This window comes from Mobula hypostoma, chromosome 29 (genome assembly GCF_963921235.1).
Source record: "Mobula hypostoma chromosome 29, sMobHyp1.1, whole genome shotgun sequence".
Classification (NCBI taxonomy): domain Eukaryota; kingdom Metazoa; phylum Chordata; class Chondrichthyes; order Myliobatiformes; family Myliobatidae; genus Mobula; species Mobula hypostoma.
Window position 1 is genome coordinate 17,917,174 of NC_086125.1, and position 19,508 is coordinate 17,936,681.

General features: G+C 43.2%; 1 protein-coding gene across 1 annotated transcript in view; it reads left to right on the forward strand.

Moving 5' to 3' along the window:
* pkn1a (protein kinase N1a) overlaps positions 1-19,508 on the forward strand; it is a 158,076-nt gene that overhangs the window by 56,042 nt on the left and 82,526 nt on the right. The window contains exons 5-6 of the mRNA XM_063035930.1: positions 1,398-1,543; positions 14,123-14,336. Coding sequence (XP_062892000.1) covers positions 1,398-1,543; positions 14,123-14,336 — 360 coding nt within the window. The remainder of the gene's footprint in view (positions 1-1,397; positions 1,544-14,122; positions 14,337-19,508) is intronic.

Consider the following 19,508-nt stretch of genomic DNA (forward strand, 5'->3'; position numbering starts at 1 on the left):
TATCTTGTTGCCTGTGCAAAGTCTCACAGGTTCTGCACCTTGCTGTCTGGTACAATGAATCAGAACTCAAACTATGTTCACAATAGGCGCACATTCCCTGCTGTCAATGAACAGTGAATTCATATCCAATACCTTGCAGACCATCACAGCCCAGGATGCAATGTCTGCAGACTGCATACCTGGATCCAACTCTGATTCAAGTCTCAAACAGGACTCCCTTTGTGGGTTGTCAGCTGATGTGGTGCATCCATCTCTTCGTGTCTCTGTCTGATTTGGTGTGGAATTACTTGTGTACGGTTTCAAATAGTTGCTGTAACCACTCACTGTATGTAATTTTTGGAATCTTAAATGTTTGAATCATACAGCATAGACACAGGCCCTTCAACCCATCATGTCCATGCCAACTGTCAGGTACCATCTATCCTTCATTACAGTTACTAGCACTTGATCTGTATCTTTCAATGCCTTGATGATTCAAGTCCTAATCTAGCTACTTTTCTCAAACAGTACATTCCAAGCAACGTAATCTCTCCCGATAAATAAAAACCTCCAATCTAGGCAATATCCCTGTACATCTCACCTGTGCTCTCTATAGCACAACCGTATCCTCCCTGTAGTATGTTGACCAGTGCTGCACACAATACTTCAAGCGTGGCCTAACCCAGATTCTGTAAATGTGTCTCAACTTGTGTATCCTGTGGCCTAATCTATGAAGACAACCTATGTCTTTGTTTTGTTCACCACCAGGTCTGTTTGACCTGTGTTGCCACATTTTGGGATCAAAGGAGTTAAATCAAGACCCTCTGTTTATCAATATTCTTTAGTGCCCTACCATTACCGTACATGTTCTACTCCTTATTGTCATCCCAAAATGCATCACCTTGCACTTGTTGCAAACAAATTCCATCTGCCCAAACCCTGCTCCGCTTGCCATCTGACACTGAAGCTTTAGACGAATTTTCCTTTCAATTTTCGCAAACACTGTGGTCCCAGCATTGACCCCTGCACTATGTCCCCTCTCACAGACTTCCCATGAGGAAAAATGTCCTTCTACCAGTACCACAGTTTTACCCTTCTAATATTGTGATTGAATTTTGAAGCCCTGAGCTTTGGATAGGTTATTATCAGTGATGGTTGAATGGGAACACCAAGGCCTGTGGGGGACCCTATAGAAATGGAGATTTAAGTTTTAAAAGATTTGAAGTTGATGCCATGGCTCTGAGCAAAAGATCAGTGTGAGGGTGAAGGTGACAAACTCCATTACTGTATGTTCTGGGCTATCAGTAGACACACCATGAAGACAAAAGCTTGGGCCACTGTGCCAACTGAAGAGAGGATAAGTATATGTTGAGAATGTTCGCCTTCACTAATGTATGGCCTTCTATTTAATTTTAAAGCCAAGCCGGATATAAGTCTCCTTGAACTGAGGATTGAGGAATTACGGCATCACTTCCGTGTGGAACATGCAGTGTCAGAAGGTGCCAAAAACGTCCTTCGTCTGCTGGGATCAGGGAAAGTCCACGATAAGAAAGCACTGTCTGAGGTAAGGAATGAGAGGCAGTGATGCTCTGGATCTGACCATGTGGAATGGTTATTCTACAACCTTTGGTGAAGTTGTGCTTGGCAGTGTTGATGGTCTTTGGCAATTCAGGAACGGGTTCTCATAAGATATACTGCATATACAGTTGAAGTCAGAAGTTTACATACACCTTAGCCAAATACATTTAAACTCAGTTTTTTCACAATTCCTGACATTTAATCCTAGAAAACATTCCCTGTCTTAGGTCAGTTAGGATGACTACTTTATTTTAAGAATGTGAAATGTCAGAATAATAGTAGAGAGAATGATTTATTTCAGCTTTTATTCCTTTCAGCACTTTCCCAGTGGGTCAAAAGTTTACATACACTTTGTTAGTATTTGGTAGCATTGCCTTTAAATTGTTTAACTTGGGTCAAACATTTTTGGTAGACTTCCACAAGCTTCTCACAGTAAGTTGCTGAAATTTTGTTCCTTCCTCCAGACAGAACTGGTGTAACTGAGTCAGGTTTATAGACCTCTTGCTTGCACACGCTTTTCCAGTTCTGCTCACAAATTTTCTATCAGATTGAGGTCAGGGCTTTGTGATGGCCACTCCAATACCTTGACTTTATTGTCCTTAAGCAATTTTGCCACAACTTTGGAGGTACGCTTGGGGTCATTGTCCGTTTGGAAGACCCATTTGCGACTGAGCTTTAACTTGCTGACTGATGTCTTGAGATGTTGCTTCAATATATCCTCATAATTTTCCTTCCTCATGATGCCATCTATTTTGTGAAGTGCACCAGTCCCTCCTGCAGCAAAGCACCCCCACAACATGATGCTGCCACCCCCATGCTTCACGGTTAGGACGGTGTTCTTCGGCTTGCAAGCCTCACGCTTTTCCCTCCAAACATAACGATGGTCATTATGGCCAAACAGTTCAATTTTTGTTTCATCAGACCAGAGGACATTTCTCCAAAAAGTAAGATCTTTGTCCCCATGTGCACTTGCAAACTGTAGTCTGGCTTTTTTATGGCGGTTTTGGAGCAGTGGCTTCTTCCTTGCTGAGCAGCCTTTCAGGTTATGTCGATATAGGACTCGTTTTACTGTGGATATAGATATTTGTCTACCTGTTTCCTCCAGCATCTTCACAAGGTCCTTTGCTGTTGTTCTGGGATTGATTTGCACTTTTCGCGCCAAAGTACGTTCATCTCTAGGGGACAGAATGCGTCTCCTTCCTGAGCGGTATGACGGCTGCGTGGTCCCATGGTGATTATACTTGCATACTATTGTTTGTACAGATGAACGTGGTACCTTCAGGCATTTGGAAATTGCTCCCAAGGATGAACCAGACTTGTGGAGGTCCACAATTTTTTTTTCTGAGGTCTTGGCTGATTTCTTTTCATTTTCCCATGATGTTAGGCAAAGAGGCACTGAGTTTGAAGGTAGGCCTTAAAATACATCCACAGGTATACCTCCAATTGACTTCAATTAGCCTATCAGAAGCTAATTGGCTAATTGTTTAAAGGCTTGACATCATTTTCTAGAATTTTCCAAGCTGTTTAAAGGCACAGTTAACTTAGTGTTTGTAAACTTCTGACCCACTGAAATTATGATATAGTCAATTGAAAGTGAAATGATCTGTTTGTAAACAATTGTTGGAAAAATTACTCATGTCATGCACAAAGTAGATGTCCTCAACATCTTGCCAAAACTATTGTTTGCCAATATAAAATCTGTGGAGTGGTTAAACAATGAGTTTTAATGACTTCAACCTAAGTGCATGTAAACTTCTGACTTCAGCTGTAGGTATCTTGGCCTCTTAAGCCTGCTCCCCCATGTAGAGACAAAGAGAGGTACAGCTCTGAAATATGCCCTTCAGCCCATCAATTCTGTGTTGATCATCAACTTAAACTTACTGGGCATTATTATCCTTGTATTCTCATCAGCTCCTCCCAGATTCGACCAAAGATGTGTATACGAGTAGGATGTGGGAGGAAACTCTGCTCCAGGAGGAAACCCACATGTCACAGGGAGAACAAGCAAACTCCACAGAGACAGCACTCAGAGTCAGCATTGATCCAGGGTGCTGGTGCTGTCAGGCAGCAACTCCACTAGTTGAGTAACTTTAATAAGGTTTGGCCAACTTGATTACTTCCTCAGTTCTGCATTCTGTTCTACCCACAGGAACACTACACGCAGTGGCCATGTTTTCAGTACACCTGTACACTTGCTTGTTAATGCAAATATCCAATCATGTTGCAGCAACTCAGTGCATAAAAGCATGCATACGTGGTCAAAAGGTTCAATTGTAGTTCAGCCCAAACATCAGAATGGGGAAGAAATGTGATCTTAGTGACTTTGACTGTGAACGGTTGTTGGTGGCAGGCGGGGTGGTTTGGTATCTCAGAAACTGCTGTGTGTGGAAGAACCCAGGAGATCAGCAGAGTTTAGAGTTTAGAGAATGGTGTGATTAACAGAAAGCATCAGTGACAGCAGTGCTACAGGTGTCAGCAAGTGAAGATCCCTTGTTAATGAGAGAGGTCAGGGGAGAATGGCAGACTGGTTCAAGCTGACAGGAAGGCAACACCAACTCAAATAACTACATGTTACAGCTGTGGTGTGCAGAAAAGCATCTCTGATTCCACAATACGTTGAAGCTTGAAGTGAAAAGGTTACACCAGCAGAGGACCACAAGTATATACTCAGTGGCCACTTTATTAGGTACTGACTGTATCTACCTCTGCCGTAACAATATTCAGAGGCTGTCTCCACCACCTTTGGAAGAAGCTAATCCTAATGAGTTATGTCTCTCCAAGATAAAAATGCTTCACCTCATCCCTGTTTTAAAATAGGCTTTTAAGTGACCCTTTATTTGTATTAGTGACTTGTTGGATGTCCTTCCACATGAGCAAGAGGCCTCTCCACACCTATCATCAAGATCCCTAAGGATTTCATTCAAATTCTCATTCCAAGGATACAGGCATTGATTGACAAACTTTTCCTTGTTAGGCAGTCCTGGTATTCAACCTGTAAGCTTCATCCAAACAGTATCCAATGTGTTACATCCTTCCTAGAATAAGGAGAGCAACACTGAAATGGTACACTAATGTCCTGTAGAACTGAGTGAGAATGTACCTACTTTTGTTTTCAGTTGCTATAATATCGAAAGCATTCTGTAAACTGGTGGTGTATCATCACCAAAGTTCTCTAAGCTCGCCAGATTTATCCCTCACCCTTTCAGGAATGTGTTGCTCCTGGACTCTTCATATCTCACCATTAAAAGCTTTCCACTTGTGATTCGTTACTTCCGCTTCAAATGAGCTCTCCCAGTTGACCTCTGCTAGATCCTACCTAATAACCCCCAAATTAGCCCTGCTGCAGTGTAGGACCCTAACCTCTGGACGTACCTTTCCATCACTATCTTATAGCTTAGAGAATTATGGTCAATAGGGCCAAAGGACCGCCACTTTAATTACTTGCCCTGCCTCATTCCATAAGAGGAGGTTCAATGTTTTATAATAGGAAGTCCAGTATTGCACTCTCCCAAGTAGGGCCCTCTACTAGCAACTGAGGAGTACTGGAAGAGTGTATGGCGAAAAAGAAGCATCACATAACACCAGGCCCTTTGGCTGATAGACCTACAAGCAAACCTCTGCAACCTCCCAGAGGAAGATCGAATCACCATCACGGCAGTAGATGTCCAGCAATGGGTAGGCAGTAGATGTCCAGCAATGGGTAGCCAGTATGAAGAACTGGACATCACCATGGCCTGACATGATCCTCGCCTGTTGCTGAAGAAACGAACAGCATTACATACACGGCTGGCAGCTCAGATGAACCAGCTCCTTGAAGCAGGCTCCCACCTTAAATGGCTAACTCAGGGAAGGACAGTACTCATAATGAAGGATTCTCACAAAGAGAACACCATCAAACTACCAGCCTGTAACCTGCCTGTCAATAACAGGGAAGCTTCCATTAGGCATCATAGCCACCAAGCTGAAGAAACGTGTGTAAACTCCTAAGCCCTGCTTAGAGGGGAGATTGGTAATGAAGCCAGAGGCTTCAAGCACCAACTACTGGTAGATAAAGCAGTCATGAGAGATGCAAGGAACGGGCAAACCAACCTAAGCAGAACCTGGATAGACTACCAGAAAGCATACGACTCAATGCCCCACACAGATCCTGGAATGCCTGTCTAGGTACAATGTCAACAAGACTTTAAGGACCTTCATCATGGGCTGCTGGAGTACAATGCTAGAAGTCAAATCAAATCCAATAACGCGTGTCCATCAGATGTGTAATGCAGTACCCCCACGACTGTTCTGCATAGGCTTGAACCCCTTCAGCCACACCATCTCAAAGAGTGGGTATGGGTACAGGTTCAAAGTGGAGTGACCATCAGCCACCTCCTGTGCTTGGATGACATCAAGATGTATGCCAGAAATGAAATGGATGTTGACTCACTAATCTACCTGAGAAGGATATACAGCAGAGACATTGGAATGTCATTTGGACTGGAAAAGTGTAGCCGCATGGTAGTGAAAAGAGGCAGACTCATTAAGACTGTTGGAGTCAAGTTACCTGAAAGCCACATATCAGATGAACAGGACAGCTACAACACCTGGGGATCAAGCAGATGCATGGAAGCCACAATGAGGACATAAGGAAGGCTGCAACATCCAAGTACCTCCAAGGAGTGAGACAGGTCCTAAAAAAGCCAGCTGAATGGGTAGAACGGGATCAGAACAAGATCATACTCGGCCGCAATAGTGTGTTGGCCAAAGAAGAAACTGGAAGCTGCTGACATCAAGACCAGAAACTATGAACAATACATGGAGGATTCCACCCAAAGTCCAATGTCGAGCAACTGTACATCCACAGGAATAAAGGAGGATGGAGACTTGGAAGTGTCAAGGTCACAATCCTGGAGAAATGCGAAACATCCATGAGTATGTCAGGAAAATGGCCCCTAAGGACAACCTCCTAGGAGAATACATCAGACAACAGGCAGGGGACATGGAAATGGAAGTGGGTGAAGCAGAGCCAGAGGACCAGAGACCGTGGCAGGATAAGCTACTGCATGGGATGCACCATCGCCAGATAGAGGTGACTGACATAAGAAAGTCCTACCAATCGCTGGGCTGAGGGACAGCACAGAGGTGCTGCTTGTGGCCACACAAACACAGGCTGAGCGCAAGAGCAATAGAAGCAAGGGTTTATCACACCAGACAGGACCCAAGATGCAGACTGTGCAAGGAATCCACTGAAGCCATCTTGCACATAGGAGTAGAGTGCAAGATGCTGGCAGGGACAGCATACAACCAAGTTGAAGGGATTGTGTATAGGAACATGTGCACTGAATATGGATTGGACATTCCCAAGTACAAATGGGAAACACCCGAAAAGGTAGTGGAGAACGACAGAGCTAAGATCCTGTGGGACATCCAAATACAGACTGATTTGCAGATACTGACCGAGCTACCAGACATAGTAATACTGGACAAGGAACAGAAAAAGCAATATAGATGTGGCAATCCTGAATTGCAGTAACATCAGGAAGAAAGAATATGAGAAGCTGGATAAATACCAGGGATTGAAAGAGCAGATTAAAAAGGATGTGGACAATTAAAGCCAGAGTAATCCTGATGGTGACTGGAGCACTTGGAGCTGTGACACATGGACTGGGAGAATGGCTCCATCAAATCCTGGGAAGAACATCTAAGGGTGCACTACTAGGAACCTGTACTGAGCCCTCAAGCTCCCAGACCTCAGGCAGAGGACCTCAGACTGAGGGAAATATGCTCATACACACCACCCATAGGGGATGAGAAAAAATATATATAGAGAGAGGAAGTCCAATATTACACCCTTCCGAGTTGAGCCCTCTGTATATAGAGGAAGTCCAATATTACACCCTCCTGAGTAGGGCTCTCTGTATATAGAAGGGATCCAGTATTGCGCTTTCTCAATTTGGGTTTTTCTATATATTGACTTGGGAAACATTCCTGGACACACTTCACAAATTCCACCCCATCCCGGCTCCTACAGTGGCATGCAAAAGTTTGGGCACCCCGGTCAGGATTTCTGTTACTGCGAATAGCTAAGCGAGTAAAAGATGATCTGGTTTCCAAAAGGCATAAAGTTAAAGATGACACATTTCTTTAATATTTTAAGCAAGATTACTTTTTTTATTTCCATCTTTTACAGTTTCAAAATAACATAAAAAGGAAAAGGGCCCGAAGCAAAAGTTTGGGCACCCTGCATGATCAGTACTTAGTAACATCCCCTTTAGCAAGTATCACAGCTTGTAAACACTTTCTGTAACACTTCCCCAGCTAAGAGTCTTTCAATTCTTGCTTGGGGGATTTTCGCCCATTCTTCCTTGCAAAAGGTTTCTAGTTCTGTGAGATTCTTGGGCTGTCTTGCCTGCACTGCTCTTTTGAGATCTATCCACAGATTTTCAATGCTGTTTAGGTTGGGGGACTGTGAGGGCCATGGCAAAACCTTCAGCTTGCACCTCTTGAGGTAGTCCGTTGTGGATTTTGAGGTGTGCTTAGGATCATTATCCTGTTGTAGAAGCCATCTTCTTTTCATCTTCAGCAGCTTTTTTACAGACAGTGTGATGTTTGCTTCCAGAATTTGCTAGTATTTAATTGAATTCATTCTTCCCTCTACCAGTGAGATGTTCCCTGTGCCACTGGCTACAACACAAGCCCAAAACATGATCAACCCACCCCCCCATGCTTAACTGTTGGAGAGGTGTTCTTTTCATGAAATTCTGCACCCTTCTTTCTTGTTTAGATGTTCCTTTGCAAACTTCTGACGCTGAATTTTGTGGTGAGGACGCAGGAAAGGTTTTCTTCTTGTTTTCAGATGTTTTTATTGTGAAGCAACATCAACTTAACCACAACCAACAGTATCCTAAAGTACAAAGCTTCTTTTTTCTTTTCTTTCTTATAACAACATAATGAAAGTCAAATGAATGTAGTGCAGTAGGAAAGGTTTTCTTCTGACGACTCTTCCATTAAGGTCATATTTGTGCAGGTATCGCTGCACCGTAGAACAGTGCACCGCCACTCCAGAGTCTGCTAAATCTTCCTGAAGACCTTTTGCAGTCAAATGGTGGTTTTGATTTGCCTTTCTAGCGATCCTACGAGCAGTTCTCTCAGAAGGTTGTCTTGGTCTTCCAGACCTCAACTTGACCTCCACCGTTCCCGTTAACTGCCATTTCTTAATTACATTACGAACTGAGGAAACGGCTACCTGAAAACGCTTTGCTATCTTCTTATAGCCTTCTCCTGCTTTGTGGGCATCATTTATTTTAATTTTCAGAGTGCTAGGCAGCTGCTTAGAGAGCCCATGGCTGCTGATTGTTGGGACAAGGTTTGAGGAGTCGGGGTATTCATAAAGTTTTGAAATTTGCATCACCTGGCCTTTCCTAATGATGACTGTGAACAAGCCATAGCCCTAACAAGCTAATTAAGGTCTGAGACCTTGGTAAAAGTTATCTGAGAGCTCAAATCTCTTGGGGGTGCCCAAACTTTTGCATGGTGCTCCTTTCCTTTTTTTCCACTCTAAAATTGTACAAAACAAAAATAATACACTGAACTTGCTTAAAATGTTGAAAAGAATGTTTCATCTTTAACTTTATGCCTTTTGGAGATCAGTTCATCTTCTACTCACTTAACTATTCACAGTAACAGAAATTTTGACCAGGGGTGCTCTAACTTCTGCATGCCACTGTAACACTCTGAGTATTCCATTCAATACCAGGAAAATTAAAATCTCTCAATAATAAAACCCTATCATTATTGATACTCTGAGCAATTTCTCTACACTCCCGCTCCTCAAGTTACTGCTGACTGTTGGGGTGGGTGTGTCTAAAATACCCCTTCTTGTTGCTAATTTCTACACATATGGTCTCACTGGACGATCCCAAAGAATGTCATCTCTACTGCTGAGTCCTCCCTTGTTAAAAAGGCAATACCTGTTCCTCATTTATCTGCTTCTCTGTCAACACCAATATTCTGAATTTTAGAGCTGCCAGCCCTGCTCTTTTTCAGCCTTGTTTCTGTTACGACAATAACATTCCAGCCCCAGAGGCAATGTACAATCCGAGTTTGTATGCCTTACATGTTAAACCTCATGCATTGAAATGAAATGGTTTAAGTAGCATTTAGACAACACTTGAATCAGGAAGGTGTTGATAGCTATAAACCAAATATGGGCAAATGGGATTAGTGTTGATATGTAAGTGGTTGGCATGGATGTGCTGGTTTGAAGGGCCTTTTATTGTGCTGTCTTTCTTTGGTCCTGGATACCATTTGTTTACATTTTGTTCTCTTAAAATTGATGCTTCTGATTTTATGAATGAAAATAATGAAATGGCAGATAGTAAACAGCTATGTTCTACCAGTATTTGTAAAGGAAGAAAAGATATTCTGTAAATTCAGAATCAGGCTCATTATCACCAGCATGTGTGGTGAAATGTGTTAACTTAACAGCAGTACAATGCAATACCTGATAATATAGAAAGAAAAAAAATAAGAATCAATTATGGGAAATATATATGTATATTAAATAAAAATAGTGCAAAAACAGAAATAATATATATTAGACAAAAAGTGAGGTTCAATGTCCATTTAGGAATTAGATTGCAGAGGGGAAGAAGCTGTGTCTGAAGGTGAGTGTGTGCCTTCAGGCTTCTGTACCTCCTCTCTGATGGCAATAATGAGAAGAGGGTATGTCCTTGATGATGAGGCTCCGTAATAATGGACGCTGCCTTCCTGAGGCACTGCCCCTTGAAGATGTCTTGGGTACTATGGAGGCTCGTACCCAAGATGGAGCTGACTAATTTTACGACTTTCTGTAGCTTTTGGTCTTGTACAGTACACCCCCCCCCATAATAAACAGTCATGCAGCTTGTCTGAATGCTCTTCTCAGTACATCTGTAGAAGTTTTTGAGTGTTTTAGTTGGCAAGCCAAATCTCTTCAAACTCCTAATGAAATATAGTTGCTGTCTTCCCACAATGTTCACGCTTTTAAGACAACGCAGACTGCGCTGGTTGGGCCACATCCATCGTATGAAGGCTGGTAGACTGCCAAAAGACATCCTCTTCGAGAACTAGCAACAGGCAAGAGGAACGTTGGTAGACCCAGCTTCGCTTCAAGGACTTCTGCAAGCGCGTCATGAAAGCCTTAAAAATCAACACAGAGTGCTGGGAGGATACAGCGGATGACCGCAACAAGTGGCAAGGTACTCTGCAGCAACACCTAGAGCAAGGCGAAAGAGTGATCCTGAGTCAGTCTGAGGAGCGGAGAGGTAAACGGAGAGCACAGTGGACAAGAATTCCATGACGCCCTACACATGCAGCAACTGTGGCAGAGCCTGCCGTTCCAGGATCGGCCTCAATAGCCACAGTCGGCGCTGCTCGACAAACCAGTGACTACCAGAAGTGCAGTACTCATGGTCAACCACGACCGATGGAGGCCACACACACACTTACCTTCTTTATAGGTGCATTGATATATTGGGACCAGGTTAGATTCAGAGATCTTGACACACAGGAACTTAAAATTGCTCAAACTCTCCTCTCATTTCTGATCACTCTGAGGACTGGTTTGTGTTCCTTCCTCTTGCCATTCCTGAAGTCCGCAATCAGCTCTTTTGTCCTAATGACATTGAGTGCAAGGTTGTTGCTGTGACACCACTCCACTAGCTGGTATACCTCGCTCCTGTACGCCCTCTGATCTTCATCTGAGATTCTGCCAACAATGGTAGTATCATCAGCAAGTTTACAGAAGGTATTTGAGCTATGCCTAGCCACACAGTCGTGGGTATAGAGAGAATAGAGCAGTGGGCTACGTGCATACTCCCGAGGTGTGCCAGTGTTGATTGTCAACGAGGAGGAGATTTTATCACCAATCTGTACAGATTGTAGTTTTCTGGTTAGGAAATTGAGGATCCAATTGTAGAGGGAGATACAGAGGCCCAGGTTCTGTAGGTTATTGATCAGGACTGTGGGAATGATGATGTTAAACGCTGAGCTATAGTCAACGAACAGCATCCTGACATAGGTGTTTATATTGTCCAGGAATCTAATGCCGTGTGAAGAGCATCGAGACTGCTTCTGCTGTAGACCTATTGTGGCGATAGGCAAATTGCAGTGGGTCCAGGTCCTTGCTGAGGCAGGAGTTCAGTCTAGTCATGACCAACCTCTCAAAGCATTTCATCACCGTAGATATGAGTGCTACCTAGGCGATGGTCATTAAGACAGCTTGCGCTACTCTTCTTAGGCACTGGTGTAATGTTGCCTTTTTGAAGCAGGTGAGAATTTCCAACTGTAACAGTGAGAGGTTGAAAAGGTTCTTGAATACTCCTGCCTCTTGGTTGGCACAAGTTTTCAGAGCTTTACCAGGTACTCCATCAAGGTCTGCTGCCATATGAGGGTTCACACTCCTTAAAGACAGCCTGACATCGCCCCCCCTAAGACAGAGATCACAGGGTTACCGGGTGCAACAGGGATCCTTCTAGCTGTCGTTTTATTCTGTCTTTCAAAAGGGGCATAGAAGGCATTGAGCTCATCTGGTAGTGAAACGTCACTGCCATATATGTTATTCAGTTTCACCTTGTAGGAAGTAATGTCCTGCAAACTCTGTCAGAGTTGATGTGTGTCCGACCTCGCTCGGAAGTATTTTGTCGCAAGTCATCCCTGGTTTTCTTGTGCAGACCTGGGTCATCAGATTTAAATGCCACAGATTAGCTCTCAGCAGATTATGAACCTTCTGCTTCATTCATGGCTTTTGTCTTGGGAATGTACAGCAAGTTTTCATCGGCAGACACTCAATCCACACAGGTTTTAATGAAGTCGGTAACAACTGCATCCAGATTCGAAGATGAATCCCTGAATACAGTCCAGTCCACAGATTCAAAGCAGTCCTGTAGGCACCCCTGTGCCTCCCTTATCCATACCTTTTTGATCCTCAGTCTTCAGTCTTTGTCTATACTCGGAGAGTAGAAGTACAGCCAGATGATCAGATTTACCAAAGTGTAGGCGTGGAATAGCACGGTAGGCATTCTTGATGGTTGTGTAACAGTGGTAGAATGTGCTGTTTCCTCTGGTACTATGAGTGATTTGTTGAAGCTAATTATTTAATGATGACTTCAAGCTGGCCTGGTTAAAATCCCCCCAAAAGATGATGAAGGCATCAGGGTGTGCTATTTCATGCATGTTGATCCCATTATTCAGATCATCTAGAGCCTGTTTGCCATTGGCCCAAGGTGGAATGTACACTGCTACGAAAGTGATTGGAGAAATCTGCGACAGCAGGTAAAAATGGACGGCACTTAATTGCGAGATATTCCAAGTCTGGCGAGCAGAATTGGGACAACACTGATACATTTGTGCACCAGGAGGAGTTGATCTTGAGGCATACACCTCCATCTCTGCTTTTGACAGACAGGACAGTCCTGTCCTGATGGGGCATAGTGAATTGCTGTGTTTGATACGGAAGGAGTTAACCAGGATGCTGTGAAACAAAAGACACAGGCTGTTCTAACGTCCCTCTGATACAGCATCCTAGCTCTGAGAACTTTGACTTTATTTACTGGACACTGTACGTTTGTCAGTAAGGAGGTCAGTATTGGGAGTCGAAAGTCCAGTTTTCTTAAACGCACCTGTACCCCTGACTGGCAACCACATTTCCTATGAGGAGTCCGGTGAGAATTACAGCCACAATCAGCATTGTTGCTGCTGGTTTTAAGCAGTGATAGATGAAGACATCTTCATTAACTGTACATACCAAGAAAAACAAAAATTGAATTGGCGCTACAGTGCTTGTGGACACTTTTCTTGTGGAACGTTCCAAGTGAACTTTCAAGAAACAATTGGTATACATTTGATGGGAGTTAATTTGACAAATTATTGGGAAATGTTAGGGTCTAGAATTAGAAATGTATGCAACAAATCAGACTGAATGCCAGAGGCGCTGTGGTGCGGCATGCTGCCCCCCAGTGTTTGCTCAGCAGAAGACGTGTTCTTTTATGTTTTCAATTGGAGACTGCTGCAACATTCATGGACTTAGAGACTTGGACCATATTTTTTTCGTGTGACTATATTTTACTGCTATTTTATGTGTTATATGTGCGTTATGCTGTGTATAACTGTTGGGAATGTGTTTTGCACTTTGGCTCTGGAGTAACACTGTTTCATTTGGCTGTATTCATGGTTATTTGTATATGGTGGAATGACAATTAAATTTGAACTTGAAGATGAACCATGCATTTAAAGAACTGACAAGTGGATTCAGCTGGTGAAAAATATATTTCCTCTATCTATAACAGCTTGTAACAGTAGATGAGTAAAGGAAAAAATATTCAAAAGATAGGATAATTGAGCAATTGAAGCAATACTTCAAAAAACTGGCAAAGGCATGAAAGATATTTTTGTTATTATACTAGAATCTTTGTCGGACTCAGTTATCCATGGCTAAATTTGTCCACCCACCAGATTCAATCTCACAAATCTTGTCTGAGTAAGTCTTGTAGTTAGCTTGAAAAAATGTATGTAATAAATGAGAAATATTTATTTTTCATCCTAGGCTCAATCCAGGCTGAATGAGTCAAGTGAAAAATTGGACCTTTTAAAACATTCTCTCGAACAAAGATTAAATGAGCTTCCAGAAGATCATCCCAAAGGGTGTATTATTAAAGAGGAACTTGTCATGGCCTGCTCTCAAGCATTTAGCAATCGGAGCAGTACTTCCTATCAACAGAACCAGTATAGCACACTGTACAAGCCTTCACCATTAACAGGTACGCATTTCTCCTGAATAAATTCTTGGGGCATCAGTCTCACTGGGTACTTTAGCGTGAAAGGTCAATCGCAAACTAGGTAGAAGGAGCAGCCCTCCCTCTTTGAGTATTGATAACCAGTTTGCTTTTAAACCATTCAGATTAGTTTCTGTTGGAGTTCTTCAGCTTTTCTTGAGCTTTGTTGGGATTTTCCACAGAGCGTGCAGTAAGTCAGAAGCAAAAACATTATTTTTTTTTAATGATAAAACTGCTGAAATATGAGCAGTGCAGTGTTTGATCTGAGTACTGTCTGTTTAAAACGATTATGGTCAAATTGGATATAGAGAGTGAGAGAGGAAAAAGAGGAATGTAATAAAGGAGATAAATTAGATAAGAAAACATGTACCTCCTTTAATTTTTGTAATCTCCAACAATAATGCAAGTGAAGTGGCTATTCTTTTGTGCGTGCCTATGTTTAGAGTGGTTATGGCTCATCAGGCTCGGGCGAGGTAAAGTATCTGGTAATTTTCTCTCTTTTTGTTCTTTTTTGTTTATTCATCGTCTGTTGGGGTATTGTTGTGTACTGAGAATGGCTCCAGGGGCAGTGTTTTGCACTGTGTGTGGGATGTGGAGTCTGGGATGTGGATCTCCAGTCTGCCGGATAAACACATTTGCACCAGGTGCACTGAGCTGCAGCTCCTGACAGAATGTATCAAGGAACTCTAGCTGTAGCTTGACTTTCCACTCATACGAGGGAATGAGGAGGTGATAGATCAGAGCTACAGGGAGGTAGTGAGCCCAAAGTTGCAGGAGATGGGTAACTAGGTGACTGTCAGGAGAAGGAAGGGAAATGCACAGCCAGTGCAGAGTACAGCTGTGGCAGTTTCCCTCAATAATAAGTATACAACTTTAGATACTGTTGAGGGGGATGATCTACTTGGCGGGGCGGGGAGGGGGGGGGCAGGGAGACCCACAGTGACCGGGTCTCTGCTGCTGTGGCTCAGAAGACCAGAAAGGTAAAGGGGACTGCAGTGTTGATGGGAGATTCCATAGTCAGAGGAACAGAGATGAGTTTCTGTGGGTGTGATAGAGACACCTGGATGGTCTGTTGCCTCCCTGGTGCAACGGTCAGTGATTTCTCAGATCAGGTCAATGGCATTTTTAAGGGCAAAGGTGAGCAGCCAGAAGTCTTGGTGCATATTGGCACCAATGACATAGGTAGACAAGGTAAGAAGGTCCTGAAGAGAGATTTTGAGGAACAAGGTAGAAAGCTGAAAATCAGGACTTCCAGGGTAGTAATCTCTGGATTGCTGCTGTGGCACATGGCCAGTGAGGGTAAGAATGCGTGGTTGAGGAACTGATGCAGGAGGCAAGGGTTCAGATTTGTGGATCATTGGGATCTCTCCTGGTGAAAGTACGACCTGTACAAAAGGGACAGTTTGCACTTGAACCTGAGGGGTCCAATATCTTTGTGGGCAGATTTCGAGAGTTGTTTGGGAGGGCTTAAACTAATTTGGCAGGTGGATGGGAACTGTCGTGATAGTGCTGAGGATGAGGTAGTTGGTTTACAAAACAAAGGCAATATGTAGTGAGATTCCTAACAAGGAGAGGCTAATGATGAGGCAAAATTGCAGTCAACAGAATGAGTTGCAATGTAAAAGGTGGACAAAATCCAAAAGGGCGAATACAGGACTGAAGACATTATATTTGAATGCGTGCAGTATATGGAATAAGGTAGATGAACTTGTAGCACAGTTACAGAATGGCATGTATGATGTTGTAGGCATAACTGAATCATCGCTGAAAGTAGATTATAGCTCGGAGCTTTACGTCCAAGGATACACATTCAGAGGGGGTGGTGTGGTTCTGTTGGTTTTAAAAAAAAGTCATGAAGAAAGATGGCATAGCGTTGGAAGGTGTTGAATCTTTGTGGGTAGAGCTCAGGAACTGCAAATGTAAAATCTCTCTATTGGGAGTTACATACAGACCCCCAAACAGTAGTAAGGATGTGGTCTACAGATTTCAATGGGAAATAGAAAATGCATGCCAAAAGGGCAATATTACAATAGTTATGGAGGAATTTCAGTGTGCAAATAGATTGGAGAAAATCAGTTTGGTGCTGGATCCCATGATTATTTTCCAGAATATCTATGAGACAGCTTTTTAGAGCAAATCCTGGCTGAGCCCACTCGGGGATCAGCTATTCTGGATTGGTTGTTGTGCAATGAACCGGAATTGATCAGCGAGCTTAAAGTGAAAGAACCCTTAGGGGCAAGTGTTCATAATATGATTGAACTCACCCTGAAATTTGAGAAGGAGGAGCTAAAGTGAGATGTATCAGTATTACACTGGAGTACAGGGAATTACAGAGGCATGAGAAAGGAGGTGGCTAAAATTGACTGGAAAAGAACCCTGACAGCAGAACAGCAACGGCTGGTATTTCTGGAAGCAATTCGGAAGACACAGGATATATACATCCCAAAGAGGAAGTAGTATTCTAAAGGCAAGCGGACACAACCGTGACTAATGAGAAGTCAAAGCCAACATAAAAACCAAAGAGGGGGCATATAATAGAGCAAAAATTACTGGAAGTTAGAGGAACTGGGAAGCTGTAAAATGATGCTGCAGAGAGGTAGTAATGAAGGACAAGGAAATGGTGGACAAACTGGGCATTTTGCATCAGTTTTCACTGTGGAAGACAGCAACAGCGTGCTGGAAATTTCAGGTGGCAGGCGTCAGAGGTGTGTGAAGTTGCTATTACTAGGGAGAAGGTTCTTGGGAAGCTGAAAGGTCTGATGGTGGATAAGTCACCTGGACTTGATGGTGTACACCCCAGGGTTCTAAAGGAGGTGGCTAAAGATATTGTGGAGACATTAGTAATGATCTTTCAAGAATCACTAGATTCCGGGATGGTTCCAGAAGACTCGAAAATTGCAAATGTCACTCCATTCTTCAAGAAGGGAGGGAGGCAGAAGAAAGGAAATTATAGGGCAGTTAGTCTGACCTCAGTGGCTGGGAAGATGTTGGAGTTGATTGTTAAGGATGTGGTTTTGGGATGCTTAGAGGCACATGATAAAATAGACTGTAGTCATGGATTCCTCAAGGCAACGTCTTCCTTGACAAATCTGCTGGATTCCTTTGAAGAAATAACAAGCAGGATAGAGAAAGGAGAATTGGTTGACTTTGGAGCAACACACACAAAATGCTGGAGGAACTCAGCAGGCCAGTCAGCATCCGTGGGGAAAAAAAAAGCACAGTCAATGTTTTGGCCCAAAACACAGAGGCTGTGTACAAGAAGAGCCAGTACTTCCTGAGGAAGTTGCCTCTACTTCCTGAGGAGACTGAGGTCTTTTGAAGTATGCAGACCTCTCCTTCACATGTTCTACCAGTCTGTTGTCGCCAGTGCAATCTTCTATGCGGTGGTGTGGTGGGTGATGCCAACAGGCTCAACAAACTGATTAGAAAGGCTGGCTGTTATAGGAGTCAATCTGAACACGCTGGAGTTGGTGGTAGAACAAGGCACCCTACGGAAAATCCTGGCAATTGTGGACAATGTTTCTCACCCTCTGTATGGTACCTTGGCTGAAGAGAGGAGCACTTTTAGTAATGGACTAAGACAAGACGCTGCTCCAAAGAGCGCTGTATGAGGTCATTCTTACTCTTGGCCATTAGGCTCTATAAAGAGTCAACCTATAACTGGGGAAGTGCTGACATATTTGGATATCTGTGCACTTGTAATGCTACTGTGACACTGTAATTTCCTTTGGGATCAATAAAGTATCTATCTATCTTTTTACTATAACATGTTAACCCCAATTGTGCACATTTTTCCAAGTGTGGTCTTACAACGTAACATCCTAACATCCTAACAACGTTACACTCACGCTATGTAATTTAACGTCTTAACTTTTATATTCAGTCCTCTGCTTGATAAAGGCCTGCACGCCAAAAGCTGCCTTCACCACCCAATCTGACAGTGACACCACTTTCAGCTAATTATGTACTTATACTCTTGAGTCCTGCTGTCCCCAACACTCCTCAGGGCCCCACCATTCACTGTACAAGTCCTACCCTGGTTTGACATCCCAAAACACTGCAAAAGTTTGCTTCTAGTTGTATCCCAGAATAGAACTCATCTGGCCCTGTGGACTTATCCAATGTTTCTAATACTCCATCCCTCCTGATACAGACCCTGTTCCAGAAAGGGCTAGGCAGGAAGAATGTAAAGGACTCATTCCAGAGAGGTCAGTCATCTAGGAAACAAAGATTTAAATTGGAGGGCAGTTGAGGGTAAATTTTTGATTTAAAGGTGGGTTGGGTTTGGGTTTGCAGTCTGAAGGCATGGGTCCTTCCTACCCCTAGAAGGAATCTTGTTCAGCATTTGGGTCAAGAGTTGGAAAGTGCTACTAGTCTATTTTTGACCATTATGGGCGTGTTGGAGCAGATTGCCACTGGCTTTGCCCTGAATTTCTATGACTATTTGAAGACACTGCCATTTATTTCAACAAATCTTTTCTGTACTTCCTTTAGGCTCTTCATAATCAATATAAAATATGATGACTAAAATTGAATACAACTCGTTTGCCCATTTGTGGAACAATCAGCATTTGGTCCAGGTACAAGATAAACTGGCCATCTTTTGTATCTTGTGCCTCTATTTATGATACCCAGAATCTCCTGAACTTCACTAACTGCTCTTTCAACATGTCCTACTTCTCCTCAACACTTACTTGTGTGTACCATGGCTTTGTGTGTGGTAGGTAGTATTTAACCAATCTTGTAAGAGTTTTTTGAGGGAGCTGCCAGGGAAGTGGATGAAAGCAAGACAGTGGATGTTGTCTACATGGACTTCAGCAAGACATTTGACAAAACCTTGCTTGGAAGGTTGGTCAAAGAGGTTCAGTCGCTTAGCGTTCAAGAGGAGGTAGTAAAGTGGATTAGATATTGGCTTCGTGGGAGAAACCGGAGAGTGGTGGTAGATGGTTGCATATTTGACTGGGGGCCTGTGACTGGAGTGCTGCAGTGATCAGTGCTGGGTTTGTAGCTGTTTGCCATCTATATCAATGATCTGGATGATATTGTGGTTAACTGGATTAGCAAATTTGCAGATGACACCAAGATTATGGGTGCAATGGACAGCATGGGAGAATATCAGAACTCGCAGTGAGATGTGGCCCAGCGAGCAAAATGGAC